At 48.9% G+C, this 22,497-nt stretch overlaps 1 protein-coding gene across 1 annotated transcript in view; it reads right to left on the reverse strand.

Moving 5' to 3' along the window:
• Positions 1–15,847, reverse strand: part of LOC142255197 (cytochrome P450 2J6-like) — a 92,749-nt gene extending 76,902 nt beyond the window's left edge. The window contains exon 1 of the mRNA XM_075326696.1: positions 15,684–15,847. Coding sequence (XP_075182811.1) covers positions 15,684–15,845 — 162 coding nt within the window. The 5' untranslated portion in view covers positions 15,846–15,847. The remainder of the gene's footprint in view (positions 1–15,683) is intronic.
• Between the last annotated feature and the right edge of the window lie 6,650 nt (positions 15,848–22,497).

The raw sequence follows: 22,497 nt of genomic DNA on the forward strand, positions 1-22,497 counted from the left end.
AGCGTACCCCGACTACAGCCGTCCATTCATCCTCTACACCGATGCCAGCAATGTGGGCTTGGGGGCTGTTCTATCCCAGGTCCAAGACGGAAGGGAGAGGGTGATTGGTTATGCTAGCCGAAAACGCCGACCGACTGAGAGGAATCCTGAGAACTACAGCTCTTTCAAGCTTGAGCTCTTAGCACTGGTGTGGGCTATCACCGAGCGGTTCCGCCATTATCTGGCAGCAGCCAAGTTCACCGCTTACACGGACAATAACCCGCTGACCCATATAGATACAGCCAAGCTGGGCACGTTGGAGCAGCGGTGGGTGGCAAGGTTAGCCAACTACGATTTCACCATCAAGTACCGGGCCGGCCGTACCAACGTTAATGCCGATGCACTCTCCCGGATGCCCCACCTGTCGGAAGAGGGGCCAGAGGATGACGACCTCGAAGAGATCTAGTTGCCTGCATTTCACCGGCCGCTAACTGAGAAGGTGCATGTCCATCAACAACGGGTGAACCTAGACCCGCTGCCCAGTCAGGAGTGGCAAGAACCTCAGGACCAGGCACCTGCTGTCCGCCTGGTCAAGACCCTGGTGGAACAGGGTTTTGCAGGGATAGACCCTGCCGCCCCTGCCGAAGCCCAACGTCTGTGGCGAGAACGGACCCGGCTGTACCTACACCAGGGGAAGTTGTATCGTGAGCTGATTAACCCGAAGACCCACAAGAAGGTTCGCCAGCTAGTGATTCCCCAGGCTAACGTGCCCACCATCTTGCAAGCATACCATGATGGTGCTGGACACTTTGGGTGGAAGAAGCTGGAGATGTTGTTGAGAGAGCGGTTCTATTGGAGTGGAATGTGGGAATTGTGGAGGCCTAGTGCCGAGAATGCGGCCCCTACGCATTGAGAAAGAAGGACAAGGCCAGCCAGAAGGCACCCCTATACCCGATCATTACGCATCAACTGCTGGAGCTGGTTGCCCTCGACCATGTGAAGCTCACCCCCAGCCGAAGTGGGTACAACTACGCTCTGACCAGTGTAGACCACTATTCAAGATTCATGGTGGTTGTCCCAGTTAAGGACCTAACCGGCCGTACTGCCGCTAGAGCGTTCCAGGCTTATTTCTGTCAACCGTATGGGTACCCCGAGAAGGTGCTTACCGACCGGGGTCCGGCCTTTGAAGCGGAGGTATTCCAAGAATTCTGCCAGTTGTACGGCTGCAAGAAAATCCGGACCACCCCTTACCATGCCCAAACCAATGGCATGTGTGAAAAGATGAACCACTTGGTCCTGGGCCTCCTCAAGACGTTACCACTGGAAGAGCGGAACCTGTGGCCAGAGAAGCTACCTGACCTGGTCGATATGTATAACAACATCCCTTCCAGCTCTACGAAATGCACTCCAGCATACCTGATGAGGGCTCGCCCCGGCCGGCTACCAGTGAATTTAGAAATGGGGTTGGAAGCCCCAGAAGCACTCCCTTCGACAGCTGGATGGGACACTCGGTGGAGAGCACAGTACCGACAGGTCCAGGAATATGTTAAAAAGAACTTGTGCCGGAGTCGGGGACAGCAGGAGCAGTGCTTCAACAAGAAGGCGCCTGCCGGTCCCTTCCTGCCTGGGGATGTAATGCTGAAGCAAAAAAGAAGGACCCACAAGCTGGATGATCAATGGGAAAAGACCCCGTATGTAGTACAGCCCACTGGATGGGAGAATGGGAAGGCCTACCAGATCAGCCGTGACCAGGGGAGGACTTTGGCCACGGTTTCCCGGGACCATCTAAAGAGATGCCCACCACCATTGAGGGTAGCAGCTGAAGCTCCAGTTCCCAGACCGGCAGAGAAAGAAAAAGAGGTAATCCATACCGTGATGGGTGATTTCCCGACAGACTGGCCTACGCAGAACGGCACGGCGATTCTTCCAGTGATACTGTTCCCACAACCCGTGGATGAGGAAGTGATGGAAGAGATCGACCATGAGCCAGTGCCCAGGGATGTACCTGTACCCAGCTCTCCTACGCTTCCGCCTGCCCCACACGATAGCAGGGAGGAGGAACTAGTTATTCCCTCTGCCCCACTGCCTGCCACCACTGACACCGGGCCCCGAAGGTCCACCCGTCCCAACCTAGGTAGACCCCCACTTAGGTACAGGGAAACTACTCTTTAAAGGGGGCTTTGTGTGTTGAGTGTATAGATAAAAGTGTTTGAATGATAAACTTCTTCGGTTGATTCAATCTTATCTGATTGGAACCGTGATTGAACCGGCCGTTGCTGGCAACTAGTCCCCGTAGGGACTTTCTGCAACCGTTGCGTAAGGAACTGCTTACGGACAAGCCCGAGAACTTGCAGGGCAACCACAAACTTGTGGGATGTAAATAGTTGGCTTAGACCGTTACCGCCTCCGGAGAGGCAGATTTGGAGGATGGGCCTGGAGGAAAGGGATTGCCCAGGCCCGCCACTACCGTAACTGGTGGCGATCCTCCGGGGGTTCAGGGGTCCCCATGGACGCGGGTCCCCTGAAAGAGACTGTACCCGCTCGGGCAACTTTGTTCTGGACTGGGGTCAAGTGGTGCTGCCCACTTCTTAGGGGCAGCATCAGGGCCACGTTGTTTGGGTGGGAGAAGAGCGGAAGCCGTTACCGTTTAATAAACATATACCGTTAGCAACGTTTAAGGATGTGCCTCCCGTTATGGGAAGTTTGACTAAAAATGCTTGTGTTTTAAATGGTTTTACTCTTTTGCAGGTAACAAAAATAAAACCGGTGATGGACGGGCAGCCCGCGGACGGTTTGCATTTTACTAAGGGGGAATGTGGCGCCCTGGACAAGCCAGGACATCACAGGTAATGCAACAACACACCCCACACCCCGGCTTGGCACATCAAAGTCAGACAAAAATCCTTGTTGCCTCCCTCCAAGGGCTGATGTCCACACCAGGGGGTGGAGCCAGGCGGTTGGCCCCACCCACCGAGGAGTTCACAGTCCTGGAGGCGGGAAAAGGAAGGCAGAGTAGTGCAGAGGAGTGCAGAGTAGTGGAGAGTGGTTGGAGAGTTGAAGAGTGAAGTGGTAGTGGAGCAGACTGATCGTGTCCGGGTGCGTGGCCCGGGCACATACAGCAAGGTTGGCAGACGGTGGTGACCGTCTGCAGGAGGGGCTGATTGACGTGAACCGTAAGGACCGGGGACTGTTATCGTTATAATGGACATGCTGTCCCGTTCCTGTCTGCCATCTATCTGCTTTTCAAAGTGTATATGTTTCGGATCAACTTAAGTATAAAATTCATATGTGGTGTGTATTGATTAGACAGAGGTCATCAGATGATATTAAGAGTCCAATTATGGATGTTAATGCTTTAATAGAAATTGAAAATATTGTATGCATCTGATATTGAACCCTGGTTTCTGATACCAGTTATTGAGAGATTGCACCCCATGTGAAGTTGCTCCTCCCATGTCGTCATTTTTCTGTGCATGTTTTTATCTTGTATTTTATACATAGTTTTCAATAAAGATATCTTAATATTAGATGTTGTAGTTCTTTATAGGATTTATTTTTATGTTTATGTTTGAAGCCTGAAATGTGGGAAAAGGTAGAAAATTCAAGGGAGGCGAATACTTTCGCAAGGCACTGTAACTACCATATCAAGATTGTATATAAAATACATAAACGGGTAAATATGTTCTTTATATTTACACAAATAATACTCTATAAACAGGGCTGGGCAAAGTGTGGATCGCGGGCCACATCCAGAGCTCGGTCTGTTGTAGTTCAGACTGAGACAGACAGAGGGGCGAAAACAATGGCCCGCAGGCCGCACCGTGCCGTCCTCAACCAGCCACATGTCCGCCGCTGGCGCCCAATGTCAACGCTATTCGTATCCTCAGGAAGCACATAGCACTGAACACATTGGTGGACGAGGGGTTGCTGGCTCCATCTTCCAACGATCAGCATGAGGCACAGTAGATGGGATGATGTGACATCAGCATGTCTTCTGTGCATAGCTTCCGTGTGTGGAGGCGGCGGGAGGCCGTAGTCATGGGTAAGGGTGAGCCCCTGCTTCCAGGCAGTGCTTCTTTTCTGGGCTGCACCCCGGCCACCTCCACAGTGCAACAAGAGGCACCACAACCCCACTTCTTTTTGGTAAATTCAGACACGGTGTCCAGTATAACGTTTAACACCTCCTTACTAAAGAACTCACACAGTGCTCTTACATCACATTCACTGCGGGCATAAATAACGTGACAGGTTTGTTATAGTTTGGCTATAAAATAAATTCATAGAGTCCCACATGGCTCTAACCGCGTCCCCTTCCACAGGGATTTGTTTCACCACCGGACGGAGTTCTTTCACCACTGTCTCCATGCCGACTCGTTCACCCAGGCCTATGTTACCTCTCACTGACACTGGTCCTATTGGAGTCAGTCGCTTCCCAGAAGTCCCCTTGGAGCCAAGGACCACTACTTCTGGAGACGGGCAGTGGTCTACTATGACCCCGACAACTGAAGAGTTTCTTTCCCACTTGTTCTGGACTTCCTTGGGTGACCCTGAGGGGCTGTCGAAATTAGCACTGGGCTGCTTCTACTCGCTATACCTCCCACAGCTACAGCTTCTGTATTCCAGTCTCTCATGACCCTATCTTACTAAAACCAGGACGTTCTCACTGCCATATCCTCTTATTGTGCGCCGGCCTCTTCCCTTTAACTCTCTCAGCCCTGCCACTTCAACTCAACCCTAAACTTCCCCCCTTCAACTAAGGGACCTGTAACATCTAGTGGTGGCTGGCAAACATTCTACCCGAAGGCATGCATGTAAATAGCATTTCACATAAATACACATATATTAAGCATGATATCTTCAGGGGGGTTGCAGGCCACTGGACATTCTCCTGCAAGTGCACCATAATCCAGAGCAGAGCACTGACGGAATGGGAACACGGTGAGTATGTCCTCTTTTTTTATGTGTATTTGATGTTTGCATGTATGTAAGAGGCTGTGTGGGGACTCAGATATGTATATATGAGGCTATGTGTGGCTCATACAGAACATAGGAAGCTATGAGGGTCTTATAATGTATAAAGTAAATTGTGTGGGGCATCATGCTCTATATAGGAGGCTATATAAGGGCTCATAATGTATATAGGCGCCTATGTGGAGGCTCATATTTTATATAGGAGGCTATGTGTGACTCATACTTTATATAGGAGGCTATATGGGGGCTTATAATGTATATAGAAGGCTATATAGTTCTCATGCTATATATAGAAGACTATGTGGGCATCAAAAATTTACATAGGAAGTTATGTGGGGCTCATGCTGTATATATGGAGCTATGTGGGGCTCATATTGTAATTAAGAAGCTATGTGTGTAATGAGTAAAGAAGGAGATCCTCACAAGATCTCCTTCTCTACTTCTCTCTTATCTCCTCTTCCCACAATCGCATACAAGATTTCTCCCGTGCCTCCCCCATACTCTGGAATGCTCTACCTCAGCATATCAGACTCTCCCCTACCGTGGAAAGCTTCAAGAGGAACCTGAAGACTCATCTCTTCCAACAAGCCTACAATAAAGTCTGCTTTACACCAGACAATGTATCGTGCGATAGATCGTCGCGGTCACGGTTTTTGTGACGCACATCTGGCATCGCTGGCGATGCTGGCCTGTGTGACACCTCCTAGCGACGCAGTATCGCTCACAAATCGTGAATCGTGTAGTGGTCGCTAGGTTCCATAATATCGTTTAATTTAGTTGTTCATCGTTTCCGTGGTAGCACACGTCGCTCCGTGTGACACCCCGGGAACGATGAACAGCAGCTCACCTGCGTCACGCGGCCGCCGCCGGCTATGTGAAGGAAGGAAGTGGGCGGGATGTTTACGTCCCGCTCATCTCCGCCCCTCCGCTTCCATTGGCCGGCGGCCATGTGACGTCGCTGTGACGCCGAACGTCCCTCCCACTCTAGGAAGTGGACGTTCGCCTCCCACAGCGTGGTCGCACGAGAGGTAAGTACGTGTGACGGGGGTTAACGACTTTGTGCGACACGGGCAGCGATTTGCCCGTGACACAAAAAGGACGGGGGTGGGTATGATCGATTGTGAAATTGCACAATCGGTCGTACCGTGTAAAGCAGCCTTAACCCTCAGTCCAATACACCACTGCGCAACCAGCTCTGTCCTCACCTATTGTACCGTCTGCACTCACTCTCTCCGATCTGCACTCTCCCCATTTGGCACAGGTGATTTTAATCAGCAGGAGACTGCAAGAGGGATCAGCCGTCTTTTTGCTCCCAGTCCACATATGGGAGCCAGTGGGAGGTGAGTGCACAGCTCCTCTCACTGTGTGCTGGTGCTGTGTGGTGGCTGCTGTTGTGGTGGTGTCGTGTCAGTGGGGCGGCGCGGCCTGGAGCCTTGGGGGCTTCGCCTTGCAGCATGGGTGCTGTGAGGCACCAGGTCGCCCGCCCTGCTGGCGCTTTGTCGCTGCGGCGGTGGTCAGTGCACAGTGCCGCACAAAAAGGTCAGGTTAGGGACCCACTCAAGAGGTTTGCCGTGACGTGGCAGTGGGCTTAATACAATTTGATCAGAATGGTAACAAAAGAACCTCATGTTCTATTTAATTTTTTGCCTAGCGGCTTTAGATCATTGTATTTTTGGGATGTGCGATCCATGTCTTTTTCTTCATAGTGTGTTTGTACTGTTAATGATTGTTGTATGTATACCCTCTTTCACCTGTAAAGCGCCATGGAATAAAAATGGCATAATAATAATAATAATGTGGTGGCTCATACTGTATTTTGGAGACTATGTGAGGGCTCATACTGTATATAGTGGCTTAGTGGCTATGTAGGGACTCAAACTTTACATATGGGGTTTGTGGGGCTCATACTATATAAAGGAGGCTATTCAGGGCTCTATATACAGTTAGGTCCAGAAATATTTGGACAGTGACACAATTTTCGCGAGTTGGGCTCTGCATGCCACCACATTGGATTTGAAATGAAACCTTTACAACAGAATTCAAGTGCAGATTGTAACGTTTAATTTGAAGGTTTGAACAAAAATATCTGATAGAAATTGTAGGAATTATACACATTTCTTTACAAACACTCCACATTTTAGGAGGTCAAAAGTAATTGGACAAATAAACCAAACCCAAACAAAATATTTTTATTTTCAATATTTTGTTGCGAATCCTTTGGAGGCAATCACTGCCTTTAGTCTGGAACCCATGAACATCACCAAACGCTGGGTTTCCTCCTTCTTAATGCTTTGCCAGGCCTTTACAGCCGCAGCCTTCAGGTCTTGCTTGTTTGTGGGTCTTTCTGTCTTAAGTCTGGATTTGAGCAAGTGAAATGCATGCTCAATTGGGTTAAGATCTGGTGATTGACTTGTCCATTGCAGAAGGTTCCACTTTTTTGCACTCATGAACTCCTGGGTAGCTTTGGCTGTATGCTTGGGGTTATTGTCCATCTGTACTATGAAGCGCCGTCCGATCAACTTTGCGGCATTTGGCTGAATCTGGGCTGAAAGTATATCCCGGTACACTTCAGAATTCATCCGGCTACTCTTGTCTGCTGTTATGTCATCAATAAACACAAGTGACCCAGTGCCATTGAAAGCCATGCATGCCCATGCCATCACGTTGCCTCCACCATGTTTTACAGAGGATGTGGTGTGCCTTGGATCATGTGCCGTTCCCTTTCTTCTCCAAACTTTTTTCTTCCCATCATTCTGGTACAGGTTGATCTTTGTCTCATCTGTCCATAGAATACTTTTCCAGAACTGAGCTGGCTTCATGAGGTGTTTTTCAGCAAATTTAACTCTGGCCTGTCTATTTTTGGAATTGATGAATGGTTTGCATCTAGATGTGAACCCTTTGTATTTACTTTCATGGAGTCTTCTCTTTACTGTTGACTTAGAGACAGATACACCTACTTCACTGAGAGTGTTCTGGACTTCAGTTGATGTTGTGAACGGGTTCTTCTTCACCAAAGAAAGTATGCGGCGATCATCCACCACTGTTGTCATCCGTGGACGCCCAGGCCTTTTTGAGTTCCCAAGCTCACCAGTCAATTCCTTTTTTCTCAGAATGTACCCGACTGTTGATTTTGCTACTCCAAGCATGTCTGCTATCTCTCTGATGGATTTTTTCTTTTTTTTCAGCCTCAGGATGCTCTGCTTCACCTCAATTGAGAGTTCCTTAGACCGCATGTTGTCTGGTCACAGCAACAGCTTCCAAATGCAAAACAACACACCTGTAATCAACCCCAGACCTTTTAACTACTTCATTGATTACAGGTTAACGAGGGAGACGCCTTCAGAGTTAATTGCAGCCCTTAGAGTCCCTTGTCCAATTACTTTTGGTCCCTTGAAAAAGAGGAGGCTATGCATTACAGAGCTATGATTCCTAAACCCTTTCTCCGATTTGGATGTGAAAACTCTCATATTGCAGCTGGGAGTGTGCACTTTCAGCCCATATTATATATATAATTGTATTTCTGAACATGGTTTTGTAAACAGCTAAAATAACAAAACTTGTGTCACTGTCCAAATATTTCTGGACCTAACTGTAATATATATATATATATATATATATATATATATATATATATATATATATATATATATATATATATATATATATATATACACACACACACACACACACACACACATATATATACACATACTGAATAAATAAATATATATATACACACACACATATTATAAATGTGTATATATGTATATATGAGAAATATACATTCCATGAGGAAAACACAGATGAATAAACCTGGTGGACAAGCCAGCTCAGGTTTTCAGCAGCTCAAAATGCATGGAAAAAAGGAGAACCAGAGCAGAAAAGCTGAATCAAAAGTTACAAAGTTTTTTATTTTTATCTTCAAGGTGCACAGTGCAATACATAAGACATTAGTATTCAATAAAAAGAGGAGGTGGGGAACATGGGTGAGAAACAGATCAACATTAGCCGGGTGTGGACTAACAGGTGTGAGGTAGCGTCGTCGGCTGCGCTGCAGAAGACACAGGATCCAGGCACCAAGGTTCACAGCACACAGTTTATTCCAAAGAAAAAGTCCATAATAGTACATATGTGCCTTTCCGGCAAAGAACTCAGGGAGATGTGATCACTCCCTCACACCCGGCACACCTGCCCTTGTTCCTGAATCTATTTATCCCTCCCTTCAGCCTGTAGGGAAAACAGCATTAACCCTATAGTGGATTATCATAGAGTGAGCACAACCGGGGCGAGACATACCGGCCGTCATAGATAACCCCGGTCACAGTCTCACATACCCCCCCCCCTCAGTTCAAGCGTACGGGGTTGAACTCCTGCCATCAAACACGGGCCGCGGGACAAGGCATCGGCATTGCCCTGCAACCTACCGGCCCGGTGTTCAACCGTAAACCGGAAGTTCTGCAGAGAAAGGAACCACCGGGTAACCCGGGCATTCCGTTCCTTGGCGGACCTCATCCAGACCAGTGGAGAGTGATCCGTCACCAAGCGAAACTGACGTCCCAGCAGGTAATAGCGTAGGGACTCCAAGGCCCACTTGATCGCCAGGCACTCCTTCTCCACTACGCTATAATTCCGCTCGGGACGGGTGAGCTTCCTACTTAAGAAGGTGACGGGGTGTTCCACCCCCTGAACCACCTGAGACAGCACTGCCCCCAGGCCGACCTCCGAGGCGTCAGTCTGTACTATGAACTCTTTCCGGAAATCAGGGTTTACAAGAACGGGCTGTCCGCACAGGACCCCCTTCAGGGCCCGGAAGGAGTCCTCGGCCTGCGGAGTCCAGTGCACCATGACGGACTTCTTGCCTTTGAGAAGGTCCGTCAAGGGGGCTGATAGTCCCGCAAAATCTTTTACAAACCTCCTGTAGTACCCCACGATACCCAGGAAGGCCCTAACCTGCTTCGTGGTCAGGGGTCTAGGCCACTTCTGGATCGCCTCAACTTTGTTAATTTGGGGCTTAATCACTCCTTGGCCTATTACGTAGCCCAAGTAGCGGGCTTCTGTGAGTCCCAACGCACATTTCTTGGGATTGGCTGTCAATCCGGCTGTTCGAAGCGCGTCTACCACCGCTTGTACCTGTTCCAAGTGGGTCTGCCACTCAGAGCTGTAAATAATGATGTCATCAAGGTACGCTGATGCATACGCCTGGTGGGGTTCCAGCACTAAGTCCATCAACCTCTGGAACGTGGCCGGAGCGCCATGTAACCCAAAAGGCAAGACAACATAGTGGAAGAGACCCTCCGGCGTAACAAAAGCGGTTTTCTCCTTGGCGGACTCCGTTAGTGGCACCTGCCAGTACCCCTTGGTCAGGTCGAGCGTGGTAAAATATCGCGCCTGTCCCAGCCTATCAATCAGCTCATCCACCCGGGGCATGGGGTAGAGATCAAACTTGGATATTTCGTTCAATCTCCTAAAGTCATTGCAGAACCTTAAGGAGCCATCGGGTTTTGGTATTAGGACAATCGGACTAGCCCATTCACTCCGGGATTTTTCGATGACCCCCAGGCGTAACATTGACTTTACTTCCTCTGATATGGCTTGTCGTCGAGCCTCCGGTACCCGGTATGACTTCAGGCGTACCTTCAGGTGGGGCTCGGTGACAATATCATGTCGTATCAGACTGGTCCTACCGGGCAGCTCGGAGAAGACATCGGGGTTCTGCTGAACCAACCGTCTGGCCTCTCGCCTCTGTGTCTTGGTGAGGGCTTCTCCAATCCTTACTTCCGGTTCGTCCTCTCCGGAGGTCGCTGGAGCCGGATGTGAACGACCCGAAGAGGAGGGAGGTGGGGAAAAAACAGCCATCAGGTTTTCCCGTTCCTGCCAAGGTTTTAATAGGTTGACATGGTATATTTGTTCAGGTTTCCGCCTACCGGGCTGCAACACTTTATAGTTAACCACCCCGACTCTTTCCTTTATCTCGTAGGGGCCTTGCCACTGAGCCAGGAATTTACTCTCTGCCGTGGGAATCAATACCAACACCCGATCCCCGGGATTAAAGGTCCGCACGGTGGCTTGTCTATTGTAGCGGCTGCTTTGCGCGGCCTGAGCCTCCTGTAAATGCTCCTTCACAATTGGCATGACCGCGCTTATGCGGTTCTGCATACCCAAAATGTGTTCAATCACACTTTTATGGGGGGTGGGCTCCTGCTCCCAGGTTTCTTTTGCCAGGTCCAACAATCCCCGGGGATGTCGCCCGTATAACAATTCAAAAGGCGAAAACCCCGTGGATGCCTGTGGCACCTCTCGTATGGCAAACATCAAATAGGGAAGCATCATATCCCAGTCTTTCCCGTCTTTGGAAATCACCCTTTTGAGCATGGTTTTCAGGGTTTTATTGAATCGTTCCACTAAACCATCCGTCTGAGGATGATACACAGACGTACGCAACTGCTTAATCTGGAGTAGCCGGCATAGCTCTTTGGTCACTTTAGACATGAATGGGGTCCCCTGATCCGTAAGGATCTCCTTGGGCAACCCCACCCGGCAGAACACAGCAAACAACTCCCGAGCTATAAGCTTGGCTGCAGTATGTCTGAGAGGTATCGCCTCTGGATACCGGGTGGCATAGTCAACGATCACTAGGATATGCTGGTGCCCTCGAGCAGACTTTACGAGGGGCCCCACCAGATCCATCCCTATCCGTTCAAAAGGGACTTCTATAATGGGTAACGGTACCAACGGACTGCGAAAGTGGGTCAGGGGTGCGGTAAGCTGACACTCCGGGCAGGTTTCGCAGAACCGTTTTACCTCCCCAAAGACCCCGGGCCAATAGAACCTTTGCAATATTCGCTCCTGCGTTTTCTTGACCCCTAGGTGACCACTCATCAGGTGTTTATGAGCCAAGTCGAGGACCCGCCGGCGATACGGCTGGGGCACCACCAACTGCTCTACCCCTACGCCCCGTATTTCATCTACCCGGTAGAGTAAATCCTGCTTAAGAGCGAAATGGGGGTATCTTACCTGGGCACCAGGCAGCTATGCCACCCCGTCAACTACTGTCACCCGACTCCGGGCATGTATTAATGTAGGGTCCTGGAGTTGGGCTGTCCCAAACGTATCCGGGGACGCCTCCAACTCCGGGATGGGCTCGACCGTCTCAGCCTCTCCTGCCAATACCTCTAGGGGCGACCTATCAGGTTCACATCCTGTCCCTATCATGGGGACCCCTACGGCAGGCGTCCCGGATTCAGGATTGTAGGGCTCAGGTCCCGGACTGACCAATATCTGAGGGGACTTAGGAGGTCCCTTCCATAAAGTCCAAAAATAGGGCAGATCCCTTCCTAGGATCACATCATAGGGAAGAGTATTAATAAGTCCCACCTCATGTTGCACCTGACCGCAAGGTGCTGTGATGGTGACTATCCCTGTGGGATAGTCTCGGCGGTCCCCATGTATGCAAACCACCCCCACGGTACGTCCGGTGGCCTTTACTTTAGCCCTTAGGGTTGATCGCACGAGGGTCACTAAGCTTCCGGAATCCAACAAGCCTGTAACCGGACATCCATTCACCTGAATTTGGCACAAGTGGGGCTCAGTCTCTGGGTAGACCAGGTCAGCGGTACACACCACCTGAGCATACATTGAACCCCGCCGGGTAACCCCACAATCCATGGGCTCCGTGGTGAGTGGACACTGGGCTTCCATATGTCCCACCCGCTGGCACCGCCAACATCTAATAGGGAAGGACACCCCCTTGACGAGTTGTCGTTTAGGGTACATAGTTTTCCGGACCTCAGGGACGGAGGGTGCGGCTTCAGACGGGACGGTAGCGGACTCCCTCACCGGCGTCAGCGGTGGGTCCTTGGCCCTAGGCTTGGAGGGGCCGGACCGACGGGCGGTACGCAAAGTCTCAGTGTCCCGTATCAAGTCCTGCGTAGCCACATGCCGCTCTACCAGGGACACTAATTGGTCCAGGGTACTCGGGTCACCCTGTCCGACCCACCGTTGAACGGTGACGGGTAAAGTGCGCACAAAACGATCCACTACTACCCTTTCCACCATTTGCGCCGGGCTCAGAGTGTCAGGCTGCAACCACTTTTTTACAAGATGTAACAAATCATAGGCCTGGGAGCGTACGGGTTTGGCTTCCTCATAGAACCACTGATTTACCCGCTGAGCCCGTACATAGGTATTCACCCCCAACCGAGCCAGTATTTCGGCTTTCAGGGTCACATAGTCAATGGCGTCCTCGGTACAGAGGTCCAGGTATGCTTTTTGGGGTTCCCCCGTTAGATAAGGTGACAATACCTCAGCCCACTGCGGGGTCGGCAGCTTTTCCCGCTCGGCCACCCGTTCAAACACCGCCAGGAACGCTTCCACATCATCACCCGGGGTCATCTTTTGCAACGCTTGTCTCACCGCTTTCCGGACGCTGCCGTCGTCACCCGGTCCCTGGGTTGTTGCTGCCGGTCCGGCACGGATCGACTTGGCCAGGAGAACCATCTGTTCTTGGTGCCTTTTTTCCTGCAATTGCAAGGCTTGCTGCTGACGTGCATTGGCCTGATCCATCTGTTCTTGGAATTTTTTTTCCTGCACTTGCAAGGATTGGAGCAGGTGTGCATTGGTTTGTAGCTGCTGTGCATTAGCCTGTTGCTGCTGTGCATTAGCCTGAGCCAAATGCTTTATTATGTCCTCCATGGCGTCGCCGGGTTTGGGCTGTAGTATAGCCGCTCGAATCCAGGACATGCGCAGCTGGGTCACCAGGGATGAATGCTACACCTCACCGGCTGTCATGCCCGCCGATTCTCCACCATATGTGAGGTAGCGTCGTCGGCTGCGCTGCAGAAGACACAGGATCCAGGCACCAAGGTTCACAGCACACAGTTTATTCCAAAGAAAAAGTCCATAATAGTACATATGTGCCTTTCCGGCAAAGAACTCAGGGAGATGTGATCACTCCCTCACACCCGGCACACCTGCCCTTGTTCCTGAATCTATTTATCCCTCCCTTCAGCCTGTAGGGAAAACAGCATTAACCCTATAGTGGATTATCATAGAGTGAGCACAACCGGGGCGAGACATACCGGCCGTCATAGATAACCCCGGTCACAGTCTCACACAGGCAATAAAATGTTCAAATATAAGAAAAACCCCTGATTGCCAATATTGAAAAGAATCAATATACTGAATGAAGGCATCAAAGTGTAGTTAACCTGGGGAAGTGAGCACATAAAAGACTCGAACTGTTGGTGGTCAAAAATGGTTAAGCAGAGAAAATGTTTTAGCAGTCAGGAGATAACCCAATATAGGGGAGAGCAGGTCATACATACATAGTACAAATTCCCAAGTGGGAAGAAAAAATGCTCCTGACTAAACCATCAAGGTACTGAGCCAAAGGATTGCCACAATAGAAGATAAGGTGTAATCATACAGTTGAACGAACCCCCTAGATTTGTTAATACAATAAAATGGTTTTCTCTGCTTAACCATTTTTGACCACCAACAGTTCGAGTCTTTTATGTGCTCACTTCCCCAGGTTAACTACACTTTGATGCCTTCATTCAGTATATTGATTCTTTTCAATATTGGCAATCAGGGGTTTTTCTTATATTTGAACATTTTATTGCCTGTTAGTCCACACCCGGCTAATGTTGATCTGTTTCTCACCCATGTTCCCCACCTCCTCTTTTTATTGAATACTAATGTCTTATGTATTGCACTGTGCACCTTGAAGATAAAAATAAAAAACTTTGTAACTTTTGATTCAGCTTTTCTGCTCTGGTTCTCCTTTTTTCCATATATGTATATATATATATGTATATATATATATATATATATATATATATATATATATATATATATATATATATATATATATATATATATATATATATATTGCTATGTAGGACTCAATGTATTTAAGAAGCTATGTGAGAAACCATGCTGTATCTAGGAGGCTATGAGGAGCCTATATGGGGCACCATGCTGTATATAGAAGACTGTGGGGGCTCATTCTGTATATAGGGGTACTATGTGTGGGTTCGTAAAATATCTAAGGGGCTGTGTGAGGGCTGTTCCTGAATGTAAGGCTATGTGCCCACGGGACTCTGTATCTGCGGATTTTTCTGCATCAAAATTTTTAATTTAATTTTAATTCAATAGAATAGGCAAAATCCGCACGAAAATCCGCAACAATGATTGACATGCTGCAGATTTTTCCGCACGATTTCGGCTGCGGAAAAATCTGCAGTGTGGGCACAGCATTTCCCAAATGCCATAGAAATGGCTGGAGAGTAGCTGTGCTGCAGATTTCTGAAAAATCCGCGGCTTTTCCACGAGAAATCCGCTGCAAAATCTGCGCATTTTCCGCAGCGTGGGCACATAGCCTAAGGCGCTATGTGAGGTTTCATGCTGTATATAGGGAGGATTGTGTGTGGGTTCATATATTGTATATAAGGGGATGTCAGCATACTTAATTCTGCTCAATATTAAGTGATACAATTAATACCAATATAAAATAATAACTATATATAATATGTTTATATTAATATTGAACATAAATCATTTCAGCCTATTAGTTCGGCCCTCCACACTCGTCACTTTCTCTCATGTAGCCCCTCAGATAAATTTATTGCCCACCATTGCTCTAGATTCACCTTTATTAATTTATTTATTATTATTATTATTTATTAATAATAATCCACCGTCCTGTAGTCTCACATTCTATACTTGCTACTTACTTTCTTCAGACTCTGCAGAGGATTGGAGAAGTCCATCTGCAGCATGTTGCCAAACACAGGTAGGGGTGCAGGTCCAGGCGGGAAATCCTTAGGACGTGACGTCTTCCACCATAAATAAGCCAGAAGGATAAGCCCCAGGAGCAGAGCTGTGCTGAGCTCCATGCTGCCTGCCTGGCTGAGGAGGATCTGAGTCCTGATCAGGGCCCCGGTTACTTCCTATAGCAGAAGGTACAACTCCTCCCAGAAGGGAGGCTGAGATAATGACTACTTCTCCTTCTATAGCAGAAAATACATCAGTGTTTGGTCAGCAGATCCTACAGACAGGGGTTAGTCACACAACTTGCTCATTACTTGGCTGTTGTCACCCATTTTCTGACATTATAGTCAGTAATTGACGGGGAAATTATAAATCAGATCCAGTCACTCTACCTAAGAACCGCAACACACATCCGTTTAATTTGTACGTGTGTGGTAAGTATTTGCACGTACCGGAGACACGTACACACGGAGACCCATGTTATTCAATGGTAGATGGCACACACACGTAAAATCGCACGGAACGTGTGTCCGTGTGGTAAGTACGTGTGTGCGCTTTTCTGCACGGACGACATGTCCGGTTTTGGCCGGCAGCACGCAGGCACGGACCCGCTAAAGTCTATGGGTCCGTGCCTGCACGGACCGCACACGGAGTATGTCCGTGTTCAGCACGTTTCGTGCGTGTGCGTTTTTACACTAGCAATCTTATTTTTTTTTTTTTAAATTAAATTCAGTATACTTACCTTTTTTTCTGCTGTTCTCAGTCATACTTACATTGGCGCTCGGTTTTTTCTTCCCACGGCTCATACCGCTCCCCGATCACCAGCGCGGCGAGGAACAGCTGTGCAGAGAATACGCGGCAACAATTACTTTGAATATGCCGGCGCCTATGATTGGTTGCAGTCAGACACGCCCCCCACGCTGAGTGACAGCTTTCTCACTGCACCCAATCACAGCAGCCGGTGGGCGTGTCTATACTGTGCAGTAAAATAAATAAATAAATAAATAATTTAAAAAACCGGCGTGCGGTCCCCCCCAATTTTAATACCAGCCAGATAAAGCCGTATGGCTGAAGGCTGGTATTGTCAGGATGGGGAGCTCCACGTTATGGGGAGCCCCCCAGCCTAACAATATCAGTCAGCAGCCGCCCAGAATTGCCGCATACATTATATGCGACAGTTCTGGGACTGTACCCGGCTCTTCCCGATTTGCCCTGGTGCATTGGCAAATCGGGGTAATAAGGAGATATTGGAAGCCCATAGCTGCCAATAAGTCCTAGATTAATCATGTCAGGCGTCTCCCCGAGATACCTTCCATGAGTAATCTGTAAATTATAGTAAATAAACACACACACCCGAACAATCCTTTATTAGAAAAAAAAAACACTAACAAATTGCCTTGTTCACCAATTTTATAAGCCCGAAAAAGCCCTCTATGTCCGGCGTAATCCAGGATGGTCCAGCGTCGCTTCCAGCTCTGCTGCATGGAGGTGACCGGAGCTGCAGAAGACACCGCCGCTCCTGTCAGCTCCATGCAGCTAATGAAGGGAATAGCGCGATCAGCTGAGCTGTCACTGACACTGTCACTGTCATAACGTGGGGCTCCCCATCCTGAGAATACCAGCCTTCAGCCATATGGCTTTATCTGGCTGGTATTAAAATTGGGGGGGACCGCACGCCGTTTTTTTTAATTATTTATTTATTTTACTGCACAGTATAGACACGCCCACCGGCTGCTGTGATTGGGTGCAGTGAGACACCTGTCACTCAGTGTGGGCGGCGTGTCTGACTGTAACCAATCACAGGCGTCTGTAGGTGGGGAAAGCAGGGAATACGAGATTGATTAATGAGCGGCCGGCATATTCAAAGTAATTGTTGCCGCGTATTCTCTGCACAGCTGTTCCTCGCCGCGCTGGTGATCGGGGAGCGGTAAGTATGAGAGAGGGCTGCTCACTTCAGTCACCCGAGGGATTAGCGGTCACTGGTGAATCCTTCACAGGTGACCGCTAATCAGTACGCGGCACACAGAGCCGCAGCATGACAATGAAGTCGGGTGAAGTTCACCCGAGTTCATTCTCATCGCGCAACTCTGTCTGCTGTCAGCCGACATGTATCAACGACATTGTGCAACACACAAACGGACATTCCACATGGACATGCCACGTACACATACACGGGCATTTTACACACAAACACGGACATTTTTCACGTACACACGGCTCGCATACGCCATCACACGGATGCCATACGCACTGGAGAAACGCCCCAAAAAAACGGAACACAGGACCCGAAAAACGGACCGTGTCACACGGACGTTTTTTATGCGGAAGTGTGTTTTAGGCCTAACATATACTTATTTCCCCTCGGGGAATCTAGTCTATCCAAAGAACAGCACAGCTCTGTTACCGGCATTGTCTGCTCACAACATATCTATAGGGAGTTCATCAATATCAGGTCACAGGGGTCAGCCACCCATCACACAGTCTTTATTTGTTTCTGCAGAATAGCTCCTATTTAACGGGAATCTGTCACCAGGTTTTTTCTTTCCTAACTGAGAGCAGCATGATGTAGGGGCAGAGACCCTGATTCCAGCGATGAACCACTTACTGGCTGCTTGCTTCATTTTTTTTTATAAAATCACTGTTTTTTCAGTTTCAAATCTTCCAGTTCTTCCAGAAAGCTGCCAATCAGTGGTAGTGGTGGAGTTATACAGAGCTCATGAATATGGAGAACTACATGACAGCAATATTACTAGCCTGTTAGTGATTATCTCCTGCTGAAAAAACTGTGATTTTATCAGTTCTTCAGCAAGCAGCCCTGTAAGTGACACATCACTGGAATCCAGGTCAGTGCCGGTGTCAGCACCCGGTGCACCTGGGCAAGTGCCGGTCCCTGGACAGCCGGGGAGCCCCACTCGCAACTTGCAGGAGCACATCAATCACTCTTTTTGCTGCGGCCCCTGGACAAATTTCTTCGGCCTGCAGCCGCACTTTGCTGACTGCAGGCCCTTTAGACCAGCCGAACATGCGCCCGCAGTGTTCACTGCTGAACTCTGCGTGCACTGCATTGCAGGCCAGGGTTCATCTGTGGGTAGAATTAGCGCGCAATGCGCTCCTGTTCCGCAGATTAAGGGAAGCAGCTGCCAGCAGTATGTGTATGCCTCCAGGGCCCCGCGTCCCACAGTATGTGTATGCACTCCAGTCCCCAGTGTCTCCCAGTATGTGTATGCCCCCCAGGGCCCAGCATCCCTCAGTATGTGTATGCCCCCACAGTGGCCAATATCTCCCAGTATGTGTATACCCCCCAGGCCCCAGCATCCCCCAGTATGCGTATGCCCCCAAACACCAGCGTCCCCCAGTATGTGTATGTCCCCCACTGGCACCAGTAATGTGTATGAAGCTCAGTAGCCCAGTAATGTGTATGCCCCCCACTGGCCCCAGTATGTGTATGCCCCCCACTGGCCCCAGTATGTGTATGCCCCACAGTGGCCCTAATAATGTGTATGCTCCACAGTGCCCCCCCCCAGTAATGTGTACGCCCCACAGTGGCCCCAGTAATGTGTACGCCCCACAGTGGCCCCAGTAATGTGTACGCCCCACAGTGGCCCCAGTAATGTGTATGCACCTCAGTGGCCACAGTAATGTGTATGCCCCCCAGTGACTCCAGTAATGTGTATGCCCCTCAGTGGCCCCAGTAATATGTATGTTCCTCAGTAGCCACAGTAATGTGCATGCCCCCCAGTGACTCCAGTAATGTGTAGGTGTGACGCTCCTGACCTGGTCAGGCACCACTGAGTACTGCACCCATGCTGGGACAGTACTTCCAGGTAATCCTAAAGGCGGGAATGAGGTGTGTACGCACAGACACATAGCAACCAGGTCTCCAGCACCATTAGATGGGACCCTTGGGCAGTCCCTAGAGAGGTCTGGCCTTCAATTCTTATCAAGGGGTGTAGTGGAGGGCCTGGGAGCTAAAATGCAGAGGCTGAAAGGGAAGGAGTGGAGCGAGCTAGTCTGGTAGTGGTGAGCAGCGGTTGCTAGGAGACACAGATGCGCGCTCACACTAGGCAGACCCTGCACGTGGAGTAGCCGTTAGCGGGGGAGAATGGTTACCAGTCAGTCAGAAAGACAGAGAGAGAGTCAGTCGAGTACGGGGACTCCTAGTGACTAGGCACATACGGGGAACAGGTCCCTAGAGTAGACTCAAGTTTAACTATCTGCTAAATCTGCCGGTGAGGGGAACTACAAGTCCCTCACCAACCATACAGAGTCCGAGCCTCATCAGCAACGCAGGGACCCATAAGGAGACAGAGCCAGAAGCCATCTCACCTGGTCCACACTGCTAGCAAACGGTTCAAAAAGGGGAAAAAAGGCAGTAGCGACTTCCCTGGATAGACCCCATGGTACTTCAAGTCAGGGGTTATCCGAACAAAGAGTGCTAGGAAGGCGAGTTAATGGTTACCCTCAGACCGGCCTGAAGGAGCTCCTGGTTTTCACCTGGTTTATCGCAGCATCGCCCGGGTTACCTCACAATAACATCAACAGTGAGTAAAGACGAGTTGAAAGACTTTCTGGACTGAGACTGAGTTATTCTGGGATCTGTTGTTCTACACACCTGAGCCCCTGCGGCCTGCCTCACTCACGGGAGGCCACACCATCCGACTGCAGACTCCATCAGCCCCAGAAGCTCATTAAACCTGCAGTGGCGGTCACCCATATCCCTGACCGCAAACCATGAGTGGCATCACGACACATCCAAAATCTGACATACATGTTGCCAAATACAGAAGAAGACCCTGTGGCGTCCTTGAAGATCGAGCGACATCCCTGGAGCGACACATAGGCCATTCAGTTGCCCCAGTAATGTGTATGCCGCTCAACTACCCCAGTAATGTGTATACCCCCACTGGCCCCAGTAATGTGTATGCCCCTCAGTGGCCCAAGTAATATGTATGCCCCTCAGTGGCCCTCAGTAATATGTATGCCCTCCAGTAATGTCTTTGCCCTCCAGTAATGTGTATGTCTCCCAGTGACCCCATTAACGTGTATGCCCCCCAGTAACGTATATGTCCCCCCATTGTTGTCTATGCCACCTGTGATGTTATTGCCCCCAGTCCCTCTTGTGATGTATATACAGCAGTTTTAGTGTGCACAGTGCAGCCATATCTGTTAGTGATAGCCAGCACTCAGCGCGGCCTGGACAGAGACAAGCTGGGAGGTGAGCAAGGCTGCTGCTTCCCCACATTAAGAATATCTCTAATGTGTCTGTGTGTGCATGTATGATGTGTATATCTATGTATGTCAGTGTATAAGACTGTGTATATTTATGTCTGTCTTTATCAGTGGCGTAACTAGAGTTTGATGGGCCCTGGTGCAAAATTTGGACCGGGACCCCCCCTCCACGTACACCTACACTTAGGGTACGGGATAATGACAGTGACACTCGGGGTAAAGCTTCCCATACACGGTAAGTTTTTTAACTGCATGAGAGGACACACACAAGCTAGGGACCCCAACGTAGAGAAATACTTTGGCGTAGTGTTGGGGCTCTATTGCATTGATCAATTCAGTAGCTAAATTTCTCTTTATTCATATGTTCATGGCAGTAATGCAGATTCCATTTTTCCCATTTCATTCTTACATATAGCTATTGGATTTTTCAAGTCAGTATTCACACAGCAGTTTCTGCTATTTCATGTATTCCCCTTACATAGTCACTGGTGTGCATACCTTACCTCCCCATAGTGACACTCGGGGTACAGGATAATCACGCTGACACTTGGCTCTTACCCTCAGCACCCAGGTTTCCCATGATCTGAAATCCCTTTATCAGCACACAGCTTTCCAATGTTCTGATATCCATCTTGTCCTCAGCACCCAGCTTCCCTATGCTTTGCTATACATCTTTCCATCAGCACTCAGCTTTCCCATATCAGAGCATGGGAAAGCTGGGTGCTGAGAGATGTACAGCAGAGCATGGGAAAGCTGGGTGCTGAGGGAAATAGCCTTTTTTCCCTCAGCACAAAACATTCCCATCCCATGCTTGTAACTTTGTCCCCCCTCATATATAGTTCTCCAAATACTATAATGGCCCCCACATAGCCTTCCGTATAGTATAAAGGATCCCACATAACCCTTCATATATTAGAATGCACCTCCATAGTCCTCCATGTATTATAATGCATTTCCAATAGTCCTCCATGTATTATAATTCACCCCATAGTTTTCCATATATTATACTGCACCACAGTCCTCCGTGTTTTATAACGCACCCCCATAGTCCTCCATGTATAAAGTAGCCTCCATAGTCCTCCATATACAGTGCCTACAAGTAGTATTCAACCCCCTGCAGATTTAGCAGGTTTGATAAGATGCAAATAAGTTAGAGCCTGCAAACTTCAAACAAGAGCAGGATTTATTAACAGATGCATAAATCTTACAAACCAACAAGTTATGTTGCTCAGTTAAATTTTAATAAATTTTCAACATAAAAGTGTGGGTCAATTATTATTCAACCCCTAGGTTTAATATTTTGTGGAATAACCCTTGTTTACAATTACAGCTAATAATCGTCTTTTATAAGACCTGATCAGGCCGGCACAGGTCTCTGGAGTTATCTTGGCCCACTCCTCCATGCAGATCTTCTCCAAGTTATCTAGGTTCTTTGGGTGTCTCATGTGGACTTTAATCTTGAGCTCCTTCCACAAGTTTTCAATTGGGTTAAGGTCAGGAGACTGACTAGGCCACTGCAACACCTTGATTTTTTCCCTCTTGAACCAG

Source organism: Anomaloglossus baeobatrachus, chromosome 10, assembly GCF_048569485.1.
Source record: "Anomaloglossus baeobatrachus isolate aAnoBae1 chromosome 10, aAnoBae1.hap1, whole genome shotgun sequence".
In the NCBI taxonomy this organism is placed as follows: domain Eukaryota; kingdom Metazoa; phylum Chordata; class Amphibia; order Anura; family Aromobatidae; genus Anomaloglossus; species Anomaloglossus baeobatrachus.